Source organism: Ailuropoda melanoleuca, chromosome 10 (genome assembly GCF_002007445.2).
Source record: "Ailuropoda melanoleuca isolate Jingjing chromosome 10, ASM200744v2, whole genome shotgun sequence".
In the NCBI taxonomy this organism is placed as follows: domain Eukaryota; kingdom Metazoa; phylum Chordata; class Mammalia; order Carnivora; family Ursidae; genus Ailuropoda; species Ailuropoda melanoleuca.
In genome coordinates, this window is record NC_048227.1 from 23,829,366 (window position 1) to 23,842,301 (window position 12,936).

Genomic DNA, 12,936 nt, shown 5'->3' on the forward strand with positions numbered 1-12,936 from the left:
GCTATTCTGCTTGCAAATTAACACTATTGAATCCTTAGGGTCACTGAATATTCAAAGACAGGCAAAACTTACTTGTATAACCACTCGGTCAGAAAATCACAGGCAATGAATTTGGTTCTTTTTCTCTAAAGAGAAAAGAGAGAAGAGAGAATTAAATTATACTCTTTGTCCACATGTCTGAGTAGGACAAAGGAAGAGAGGTTAATTGATTCTTTGTGTTAGGTGAAATATGCATGAGTCTTTTATGAGATTTATAAGTATATCAACAAACAGTAACTTGGGGCGATGTGAAGACTTCTAAAGATGTTTCTCTAGTCGTCTTTGGACAAGCATATTTTCTGACAGCAGGGACTAATAAAAGTGCACATAGTAAGAGGCTACTACATGCTTTTGGAATTGTCACAGAGGATTTTATTTAAATCTAGACCTTGAGGAGTGCCTGGGTGGTTAGGCTGGTTAAGCATTTGACTCTTGATTTTGGCTCAGGTCATGATCTCAGGGTTGTGGGATCGAGCCCTGCATTGGGCTCCTCACTCAGTGCGGAACTGGCTTGTGCCTCTACCTCCCCCTCTGGCCCTCCCCCTACTCTCGCTCTCTCTCTAAAATACACAAATAAACAAAATCTTTTTAAAAAAAATCTAGACCTTGATTCTGAATAACGGTATTGATTGCTTTCCTCCAGTCCACTCAAATCCTCAGAACAGCTCTACGTCAGGTCTGGCTACCATCTTCTGATGTGGAAGCCAAGCATGCAGGTGCCATTGGCCAGTGTCACTGACCCGGCCAGTTTTCCACCCAACAGCCACTCTCCACTTCATCCTTATAAACAGAAACCTGGTTGACAAGCAGCCCCCAGGGGGAAAAAAACTGTATTTTCCAGCCTCCTACGTAGCAAGGGATAGCCATGACACAGTTCTGCCCTATGAGATAGAAATGAACAGGTCCTACGGACTTCTGCAAAAGTTCTGCTTTCTTAATTTCTGCTGCCTTTTCTTCCTTGAAGTTTCCTTCTGCTTCTTTCAGCCTGGAACACAGACGTGTGTCTGGAAGTGGAGTAGCACCTTCCAACGATAAGGCTAAAAGCCACATGCTAAGGGTGGTAGAGCAGGGGGTTAGAAAGAGCCTGGGCCATTGATGACTTCCTTAAGCCTCTGTAACAGCTTGGGCCTGACCTACTCTGACCATCTTGATATGTAAGGGGAAATAAATGTCATTTGGTTTTTCAACCAAATTTTCATTACATGCCAGTGAATGCAATCCCTAAGAGATAGATAGATCGCCAGTAAACCACAAGGGAAAGAACATCCTAGAGCACTGGGGGAGAAGGCATGCTAAGAAGGTAATGGGATGGACCACCAGGTACCTTGTCTCCTGGATCCACTGAAAGACCTTGTAACCCAAACAGAACCACTCAACTCCTTTAAGAAAACTGTTAAGGAAACTGGGAGATAGAGGTTTGCAACCTCTCCTTTTAAGATAACAGGAGCTAGGAACCAAGTACATCTAGAGGTGTTGGTTGCCATGTGAAAAGATCCTTCCCAAGAGTGTAGACAACAGAGAATCTCCTGGAAATTCTCTCTTTTCCCCTGCAGGTCTACCCTTCTCTGCCCTGCTCTGTGCCTCAGGAGGCCGATTTTATGGTTCACTTCAACCAGGCTCCCTTACTCACTAGGTAGGTCCAGCTAATGAGAGGTACCAGCAGGAGATCTGAGACAGGGAGGAGAGAAAGGCAGGGTGCTATGGATTGAACCGTGTCCTCCCTGACCCAAATTCATATGTTGAAGTCCTAACTTCCAGTACTTCAGAATGTGACCATATTTGGAAAAAGGATCACTACAAATACAAGTAGTTAAGCCCAGCCATCCCTGAAGGACACAGCAATTCCAAAGAAAATGAATACATTTTGGGTTCTATTGGCAAGGAAGAAGGGAGAGCCTGCTGGCTAGACCACCAATGGCAGATTTCTAATGACACTGTACTAGACCCTGGATCCAGCTATACACGAAGCCCAAATCCTCTGGCTTATGTCCTCAGGTACATGAGCCTATATATATATATATATATATTTTTTTTTTTTTTTTATTAAGCCAAGTTTGCATTGGGTTGTTTATTGCTTGCAACAGGATGAGTTGTAACTTCTACTCCTTTCTTCTCTAATTCACCCCCATTTGTCCTTCGAGATGCCTCCAGAAAGCCCTTCTGAGCATTCTCACCCTCTAGTCTAGAGTAGACTCCCCACTTCCCCCAGTTCCCTGTGTGCCCCTCTGTCATAACATCTCAGACACAACCATAATGCCATAATGTAACTGCTGGCCCACATGTCTATCTACCCCACTGAACTATAAACTTTCTGAGGACCGGGCATATGTCTCTTTTCTTTCTATTCTCAGTGCTTAATTGAGTGCCTTGCATGGAGTAGGTGATCAGTGGGTGGTGAGTAAATGAACAAATTAATTCACCATTTAACTCTCAAACAGCAAAGCAAGAAAGAACTCATTTACAAGAATTCTGACATTTAAAAATAGGAATTGTTGATATAATTCTGGACCATTTCTCTTCATTTTCTTCTCATAATATTTTATCATGAAAATTTTCCTATTTTTCTTCTTCTTTTCCCCCTTCATCTCAAAATAGCCAACTCAGCTTTATAATCTTAGATAAGGTTGCAAAAGATTGTTGTGAAATTGATTCTCACCAAAAAGTAAAGCACTGCTTAAGATTTTTTACTGAAAGCTTTACTATAGCTGTTAGTAAATAAAATATGGTGGTGTCTGAGTTACTGGAGATTGTTTTCAGTCTTTTACCTTCTTGCTGTTAGTCTTTTATTAAAAAACTGAAATAGTCCCTGCCAGGGTAATAAAAATTAAATGTACTAGCCCATGGAATGGGGTTTTCTAAGCCTGCCTTGCAAGAGTAGGATATCCCTTCAAAAAGCCATCTTCAACCAAAATAATAAAATACTTGTACAACAATGCAAATATGTATCTAGCATGAATTGCGATATAATAATTTAAACAATTCAGCAATTGTAAGACGGCAGTGTCTCTCTCTCCTGTCCTACAAAAGATGCATTGTTCCCTTGGCATTTACCGCACCGTTTGGTGGTAAAGATTCTTTCTACCAAGGGAAGGCAGCTTGACTTACTCTATTAAATAGACTTTTAAAATAGCCAAATGGTCTGATGTATGAAGGTCATGCAGACAGATTTAATCACTTTTGATGCAAAGAAATAAAATGGAAGAAATTGTGTTTTCCTTCTGTTCTGGGCAAGTGTGGACGTGCCGTGCATACTCAGACACATGGAACAGTGGGGATATTGTTCAGCTGTTGTTTAGTTTAAAAATTATCTGCCGGGGAGCTGAAAGAGAGAAGGGAAAGCAAATGAAAAGTTGTGGTGAGTGAAGAGATAAGAGAGGAAGTAATTGAGAGAAAAATTAAGGAGTGAGATTAAGAAAGTGTGGGCACCCAGGGTTTATGTAATGCGGACAAATACACTGAGTTTACGATTTTTAAAGGGTGAGTATGTGCAAGTTTGGGCAAGCAGAGGAAACAGTTAAGACAACCTCAAACAAGGTAAAAAGCAAATTTTAAAAATCCAGAATTAAAAGGAAAAAGACTAAATGTCAAGGGAGAAGGCATCATCATGTCATCATAAAGTTGGCAGCTTACTTTAAAATGCATCCAAAAAACAAGGCAGATGGATAGAGGCATGGACTGATGGATTGGTGGACAGATATGCAACCAAGCAAATAAAGCAAAATGTAATTGCAGAGTCGAGGTGGTAAATATGTGGGTGCTCCTTCTGAAGTTCTTTCAATTGTTCTATATGCTGGAGAAATTTTATACTAAAGTTCAGGAAGGGGTTGCGGGAGGACATCATCATAAAAGACTGAAACCCTAAAGGGAGAAAAGGCAGAAACGGGAGCTCAATCCGGACGGTGTTTTGTCCCAGTGGTCATGTTGGGTATGCGTATAGGAGGCAGACTGGAGGTGCAGACACTGAGGAGAGAACCTTCTAGCGTTGGAAAGGCACTGAATCCGCATCAGGTAATGAATGTAATTCCACCCCAGAAAGGTCAAAAGCACATGCTGTGAGGTTAGTGAATTGAAGTGTGGCTTGCTATGGCATTGTGTTTGTTAAGACTCCTTGGGTTTGCAAGGGATAGAAATATGCTCAGGTTACCTTGGTTACTGGGGTTTTTTTGCAAATCAGTTTAGGATAGATTTTTCTGCAACAAACAAGCCCTGACTCTGAAAAGCTTCTATCATCCATGGTTTATTTCTCACTCATGTTACATGAACATTTTAATCAACTATGGCTCTCTGCTCCACGTTGCCTACTCTGGGACTCAGGCGACGGAGCAGCCTCTCTCTGAAAGATCACTAGTTGTCACGGCAAGTGAAAAGACTATGGTGAACCATGCTTTGACTCTTAGAGCGTGTGTTTGGAAATGACATATGTCACGTCCATACATTGCTTTGACCAAAGCAGTCACATGGTCTCTGTGTTAGGGAGAGCCCACAAACATTTGTGAACACTAATATATTCTATCTGGCACAGGGGGTACTGTAAAGATAGAAGGAGTAGAAGGAAAATGGGAATTCCTCTGACTGGGGGCAGGTCTCAGGGAGAAGTGACCAGTGTCCACAGCTGTTCAGGGCACAAGTCTGGCTAACGATAGTAGCCTCGTCCATCAGTATCTTTGTGGCTGAACGACGGTTCTGGTTCTTTTTTTTTTTTTTTAAGACTTTATTTATTTATTTGACAGAGATAGAGACAGCCAGCGAGAGAGGAAACACAAGCAAGGGGAGTGGGAGAGGAAGAAGCAGGCTCCCAGCAGAGGAACCTGATGTGGGGCTCGATCCCAGAACGCCGGGATCACGCCCTGAGCCGAAGGTAGACACTTAACGACTGAGCCACCCAGGCGCCCCGTCGGTTCTGGTTCTTGATCTACATGGGACTCAGCCCTTTGGCATCGCTACTCCCCAGAAGGAAGAATCTGATTGGGTTGGAAGATGCTACTCAGGATAGCCCACCCCTGTTGGGCAGAGCAATTGTATCAGATCATTTCATAGCCACTTAGCATCCTGGAGTGGCTGCCCACGGGTGTGACACTTATTCTTGGCTCTATCACTTGCAGCCAGGGTAATGGGGACGTGGACAAAGCAGGGACAGAGGTCCAAAGTTAAGGCTGTGCGTATGGCATGCACTTAGAATATCACAGCCTCCTTTCCCACATCGCTGTTCTCCACAGTAAATTTCCACATGCCGGAGACCCCCCAGACATGACAAAAGTGATAAATAACTCATGCTAGAAATGAGTACATACTTAGACTATACCCAGAGGCCAAAATACTTACCACAGCAAACTTCAAACAGAAGTCCAATTTTTCCCCAATGCATTAGAATTTCATTACAGAAAAAGAATACTTCTCAAAAGAACTTAAAAATATGTACTCATAACAAAGTATTGACCAAGACTTCTAGCATGGACCACGTGGTCATTTCTAAAAGTGTTCTTAATTAAAAGGAGTAATTTTTTTTTTAAGACTTTATTTATTTATTTAACAGAGATAGAGACAGCCAGCGAGAGAGGGAGCACAAGCAGGGGGAGTGGGAGAGGAAGAAGCAGGCTCCTAGTGGAGGAGCCTGATGTGGGGCTCGATCCCAGAACACCAGGATCACGCCCTGAGCTGAAGGCAGACACTTAACGACTGCGCCACGCAGGCGCCCCTAAAAGGAGTAATGTTAAAATAATTCTACCACACCTTTCCTGTGAGAATCTATTTTTTCCACTTCCTAGAAAACTTCTTCAAACAAAAGCTGATGGTATTTCTAGTTCCCTTATTAGTCAAGGCCAGGAAATAGTTTCTTCCTTCACTGACCAAAGTCCTTGCACTTTTAAAAAAATATTTGGGTGTTTTACTCAAAAACTAAAAAAACTACAATAAATGACCATTAGGTGGCAAGGACTCTAAGAAGAAATAGAAGATTCTGTTTTACTGAATTATTCATAGTGGCAAATTTTAGTGTCATGAGATCACCAAATGACTTATCAGGAGTTAGAAATAGTTTCCTGATACTAATTTTTGTTTACAATACTCTTCATTGTAATGGAATGTGATGAGCAACCAAAGCAAAAGGGAAAATTTTATGCTACGTGGGATAGGACAGGAAAAGAGGTGGGAAGTCTTATCACCTCTATCCAGACTCTGCATTTAATCCATATTTAAAGCTGAGATAAGCTTTATTTTCAGGCATCATTTTACTCATGCAAAAAATTCCTGATTTCTTTCCAAATTACAGAACGTGCCCTGTTCCAGTTTGGCCCTGTTCAGTAAACATTTACTGAGGACCTACTATGTGCCAAACCTGTGCTGAACACTAGAGATAAAGAAATGAGTAAGCCATGGCCCCGCTGTGGTTATTAATTCAAAGTCCAGCAGCCAATCCCGGCTAGGTAAGTAGCTATGATGAGTAAAGAGGATTAACCCCCTCTCCAGCTCCAGGTGTGAACCCCGATAAGGCAGTCCAGATAATCCCACCCCACCTGCCACCAAGACCTAAACCAATCTAGTCCACATTTATCCTGGCTCAAGGGATTCACTGAATGAAGAATGGGTGCACGATCAATTTCAGACTGATCAGGTATGAGAGGAGATGTGTTGGGGCTTCTGGGGAATAATTTCCTTTGCTTTCTAAATGAGCTTGACTATTCTCTCCTGGTTGCTGTAGTAGGTGGGAGCAAAGCCTAGGTCAGGGGCAGTAGCTGTTTTGCCACTCTGAGGGAAACCAGTCTGATGATAAAACCAACTCTGCAAGAGGCCAACCAGAGTTGCAGAAGAGAACCAACTCCTCGATTACATTACTGAGCTCCTGAATCAAACCAATCCTAAAATCTTCCTTCTCTACCTCAGAACTGTCTAGTTTCCTGAACCAATGACTCCCCTCCATTATTTAAGCCAGTTTTCTGCTATTTGCAGCATAATGAGTCCTAGCCAAGGTAGCTGCCCAGTACCCCTTCTGCCTTCTTTTGGTAACTGCACTCTGAGTTTCTTTTGGGGATCTACCCTTCCCCAATTCTAAAGCTATGTGCATTGGGTTAAGGATCCTTCCTTTTGCCCAACAGCCCACTGCCCACTAAATTCCACTAGTTCCAAGGATTGACTCCAAAGTAGGTAACTGATCTGAGTCAGTTCAATTAGATACTCTGGAAGAGACTTTCTCTTTCTCGGGTACACTTGAGCCTATGAGACATAGGCTGGTGTCATGGGTGGGGACCGTTTGAGGGTAAAGCCAAGCCAGAGGAAACAAAATCAAGAGATGGAGAGGGAACCAAGTCATGAAGGTATCATCTGGGCCCTCAGATCAAGCTGTGGAAGATCTCCCCATGGGAGAACATGTACATAAACAAACAAACAAAAAATCTTTTTCACTAAAGTGAGTTTGAATGGGGTCTTCTGTCATTTTGAGGGACTGGCCCTCAGAGTTAACTAGCAGATATGGGACTGGTTATTCTGCATACTTAACACATCCAGCTAAAACAAACTCTTTGGACTTCATACTACTTTTTACTGCTAACAATATCAACCGTTTATCAAAAACTGCTTATAGCAAAAATTATTAACCTTACTGAGTGCCCAAAATATTTTCAGAGATGCACTGGAAAGAATTCCCAAGTGAAGTTTACAACATAGCCACTAAACCAGCTCTGTTCAATGTATCAGTCCAATTAAGTTCTCATTCAGTTCTGATCTCCCATGTTCCAATTAAGCCAATCCAAAGGCATGGCTCGATGTCAGGGGATCACCAAGAACATCGAGCCAACTGTAATGTCTAATCTTTATGATGATATTTATGTGCCTCAAACTTAATTTGCTCCAGTGGAATACAGCCCATTCATGACAGAACAAGAATGGTATTGTGGCCTTTTAATCAACCTTCAGTCTTAAGAAAAATGCTGAAGTTCTATGTTAACAATTGCACAGTTGATTTCCTGCCTTAAGACCTCTTCGCCCTTCCAAATAACATAGACTGTGGGCAGCCCAGGGATCCCAGGGAAGGCAGCTGTAACTATAAATAGAAGACCAGGGAGGTCAATGTCAACAAAGATTCCACAAGGAACTAGAAAGTCTTCATGAAAACTCTACCCCTACGAAAACTCCTGTCTCAGGATCAAAATTATTTGCAACCTAGCTTCACAGACATGCCTCCAAGAGATCAAGGGGTCTGGAGCACTCTCTTCAAGGTCTGCCCTCTGCTCATAGAAAATGGAAAAAATGGTCAAGGCCTGTGCAAAAGGAAGCTTCTGGCAGAGGCTCTGATGATCCATCTCACTATTCCTGCCTGAAACAGGATTTATTCTTTTTTTTTTTTTTCTTCACCATCAGCCTGGACCCCTGTTTTCTCCGTTTTCTCCCTTGCTACCAGCTGCCTCTCTTCCTGAATCCTTCTTTTAAGCACAATCCTGAATGATAATGGTTACCCTTTACTGAACACTCACCCTGTGCTAAGTGCCACACACACAACTTCTTACTCAATCCTCTCAAAAGCCCTGGTGAGGTGGGTACTATGATTATCACCTTCCCCACTTAACAGATAAGAAAACTGAGACTCATGGTTTAAGGAATCTTCCCAGGGGCCCAGAGCTAGCAAAGGTTGGAGGGGGAGACTCAAGCCCACCTGTGTGACTCCAGCACCCCTACCTACCCTTCATCACTGTATTCTGTCAGAGCCCTCCACATATCTGAGTCTAATCTCCCACCAGTCTCTAACTTCCCACAGGGCCTGTCTCAACCCACCTCTTCCTTACCTACTGCCCTCAGGTTTAGTTTTCCATTCCAGGACGAAGGGACCTTTCTCCAATTTAATTTTGTTCTTATGTTATTGCTACTTTTCACTGTAGCTGTGCCAGTCACTGAGCTAAACACTTTAAATGTGTTATCTTATTTAATTCCGATAAACTCTCTTACTACTACTAACAATTACCATCATTATTACTTCCATTTTATGGAGGAGGAAACTGAGGCTTAGGAAGATTAAAATTAAAAGGTCCCAATGCTAGCAATGTCCAAAGTCGCTTATCTAGAAAGAGGTAGAACTGGGCCCTAAATACAGGCGAGCATAGCTGCAAACTCTATGCTTATTCATGAAGCTTCCCTTCCTACCTTCCACATAAAAGCAGCAGCTAACCATAAAAATTTGTGTAGTTCCAGGTGTTCAGAACAGGGGTTGGCAAACTTTTTCTTAAAGGGCCAGGTGTAAGTATTAGACTTGTATCACAACTACTTTACTTGGCTCTAGTGAAAAAGTACAAAAGTGCGCTTTTAGTGCAAAAGTGGCCATAGACAATCTGTAAAGGAGTGGGTGGGGCTGCGTTCTAATAAAACTTCATTTACAAAAACAGGCAGCTGGCCGCATAAGCCGTGTTTGGAGACCTCTGCTTTAGAACATTGTCAATCACTGATAGATGATCTTCTGTGCAGAAGTACAGAAAAATCCACAGTACTTGATTCTGGACACAGAAATGTGATTTTTAAGAAAGCTGTTTCACCTATTTCCTGGATAACCCTTTTATTATTCTAAGGGATTGAGTTTAAACATCTGTTGGATCTGTTATTAGTTTATGACTTGGGTTTTCTGGTTCCTCAAAAGTAGCAGGAGAAATTGCAGCTCTCTCAACAACCAAGAGTGTCAATGACTTATTTTAAGGCAGGTTCTTTTAAAAAAGAATCAACTGAGCCTATTTTCATCTTTTTTTTTTTTTTAATGGCTTCCAATCCTTTAGACATTAACTCTCAAGAGAAGTTTGGGATACTTGCAGTCTTTCTTTCTTTTTTTGGTCACTGTGGCTGTGATTCTAGTAGCTTCTTCAGCCTTGGAGGGCTCTTAATAGTGCATTCTCAGATTCTGAGCTCACCATATTATTTTCAAGAGTTATGTTTAGATTTTTACAAATATATATTATGTTTAAAAGGCACTAGTATTTTTAGAACAATGAGGAAAGTCCACACTTGGCCATCTATAATACCCAGATATTAGTAACAAGCATGCCACCTTCCATTTATTCAAGCAACAACTGGTCACCCTGTAGGGATCCTGGGGAGTAATATTGCTGTTGCAGATTCAGTATTTCCCAGGCATCGTGTTAATTGTGTTCACAATAGTTAATGTGTATTGAGTGTTTTCTCTGTGTCAGGCACTCTTAAATTTTACTTAACTCGTTTATCCTCACAACAGCTACACATCATCATCGTCACTATTATTCCCATTTTACAGATTAGGAAACAGGGACACAGAAAGGTTAAATACCTTGCCCAAAGTCCCTTACTCATAGATGGAAGGGTATGAATTTGAACCTGGTTGGATTCTGGAGCTTGCTCTTTCACATGTTACCTTATTTAGCCCTCTCAATAAACCCACATGTGCTTTACAAATGAGGAGAGGAGAGTTGCAGACAAGTAACTTCCCTGAAGCACTAGGCTAGAGCCAGAAGTCAAATCTGCCACCTGCTGTCAGATCCATACTATTTCTAATACAGCGTATGAAGTAAATTACGAAAAGGGCCATCATTGGGGTGCCTGGGTGGCTCAGTCGTTAAGTGTCTGCCTTTGGCTCAGGTCATGATCCCAGGGTCCTGGGATCAAGCCCCACATCGGGCTCCCTGCTCCGCTGGGAGCCTGCCTCTTCCTCTCCTACTCCCCGTGCTTGTGTTCCCTCTCTCGCTGGCTGTCTCTCTCTCCATCAAATAAAAAAAATCTTAAAAAAAAAAAAAAAGAGGGGGCCATCATTCTTTACCCCTCCCTGGATCTACAACCTTTGTGATGTAGCTTTATAGTTCTTCCCACCAAGAGGTGGAGTCTACTTCCTTACTCTTTGAATCTGAGCTGGTCTTGTGACTTGCTTTGGCCAATATAATGCCATGGAAGTAGCAATGTGCCAGTTCCAAGCCTCAGGCTCAGGAGGCCTTGAGAACTTCTCCTTGAATCCATATACTCCTGCCCAACTACCATGTGAACAATCCAGGGTTCATCTGATGGAAGCTGAGAGACCAAGTTGAACAGAGATGATGCATTCCAGCTAAAGATATCCTAGACCAGTCAGTACCCAGCCTGCCTGGTAGTTACCCAAAGACATGTGAACAAGCCCAGCCAAGGCCAGAAGAACGTTCCAGCTGAGCCCAACCCAAATTGCTGCCTTGAAGGAGAGGGAACTAAATAAATTGTTGTTTTAAGTCACTAACTTTTGAGGTCTTTGTTACATAGCAAAAGTTAACTGATGCCATGTATAATAAGTGAAATGGAATTTATGGCCAAATGGTAATGTTCTCCCTATTCAGCAGCCAGTCAAGACTGCTACCACAGCCACCGGGCACAAAGCCATGCCCCTGAAAGCCAGAGGACAAAGCTTCAGAGCAGAAAAGGAAAATCCTGTCGCAAAGCCACTGCCCCTTATTTTGTAAGACAACCATGAGGTCACCCTCAGGTCAGAGCCTGTTGACTTTCTTTTTAAAGCCTTGTCTTTTGAGGATGACTTTGATTTTTAGAAACAAAAGCAACTCCTAGCCAAGTTTGGGAATGAAGTGATCAATGCTGCCATTGTTAAAAAGAAGAAAGAAAAGAAACATGACTATACAGTTATAATAAGATTTTCTTGCATGGTTTACAAACTGGATCTGACAGCAATTCCAAGAGCCTCAAAGGGGAAGTATTTTCAACACTAACAGTCTTACTGACATACAGCTGTCCCCCCTTATCCACAGGGGGTGGGTTCCAAGACCCCAGTGGATGCCTGAAACTGTGGATAGTACTGAACTCTGTATGTACTATGTTTTTCCTATATGCACATACCCTGGATAAATTTAATTTATAAATTAGGCACAGTAAGACAAAAACAATTATAGCAATATGCTGAAATAAAAGTCATGTGAATGTGATCTCTCTCTCTCTGAATATCTCGTTGTCCTGTACTCACCCTTCTTCCTCTAGTGATGATGTGAGATGATAAAATGTCTGCGTTACAAGATGAAATGGGGTGAATGAGGTAGTAGTGTTAGGCTACTACTGACCTTCTGATGGCCATTAGAAGGAGCATCACCTGCTTCTGGAACACACGTGACCACAGGTCACTGAAACCTCAGCTTAGGGGGCACCGCTACAGTAAGACTAAGTGCCTGGCTCAGAAGCCAGACTCCTGGGCTCAAACCCTGGCTCTTCTTCTTAGTGGTCTTGTGAATGGGGATACTTCCTGAGCCTCCGTTTCCTCATCCACAAAATGGGGACAATAAAACCACCCATTCCAATGGTTGCTGTGATGATTAAATAAGATCGCAATGTGAAATAATGCCTGGCATATAGGAAATACTCTATAATGATTGCCATCAATCACCACTGATTAATCACTTAGAAGGTAACTGGTAATGGTAGATGATTAAGAAATAGCCCTTGGGGCGCCTGGGTGGCACAGCGGCTAAGCGTCTGCCTTCAGCTCAGGGCGTGATCCCGGCGTTGTGGGATCGAGCCCCACATCAGGCTCCTCCGCTATGAGCCTGCTTCTTCCTTTCCCACTCCCCCTGCTTGTGTTCCCTCTCTTGCTGGCTGTCTCTCTGTAGAATAAATAAATAAAATCTTTAAAAAAAAAAAAGAAATAGCCCTTAACTTGGAGCCATATTTCATATTTAGGTACTAACTTCCAAAATGTGAAATTGGGATCTGCTGTCTGGACCCACTACAATGCTATAATAGTCAATCAAACTTAACAAAGTCAGGTAAAAACCCAGTTTCCTCTACTCAGAATCTACCCAAGAGAAATGAAAAAACATGTCCATGTAATACTTATATGCAAATGTTCATAGCAGCGTTATTCATAATAGCCAAAAAGGGGAAACAACCCAAAACAAAATGTGGTATATCCGTACCACTGAATATTATTCAGCA

General features: G+C 42.3%; 1 protein-coding gene across 7 annotated transcripts in view; it reads right to left on the minus strand.

Annotated features, from left to right (window-relative positions):
* Nucleotides 1–12,936, minus strand: part of IQCK (IQ motif containing K) — a 120,883-nt gene that overhangs the window by 86,829 nt on the left and 21,118 nt on the right. For all 7 annotated transcript variants that reach the window (XR_002144397.2, XR_002144396.2, XM_034670312.1 and 4 more), the window contains exon 5: nt 73–125. Coding sequence is in view for 5 of the 7 variants with exons in the window: in XM_034670312.1 (XP_034526203.1) it covers nt 73–125 (53 nt within the window). In the remaining 2 variants the exon portion in view is untranslated. The remainder of the gene's footprint in view (nt 1–72; nt 126–12,936) is intronic.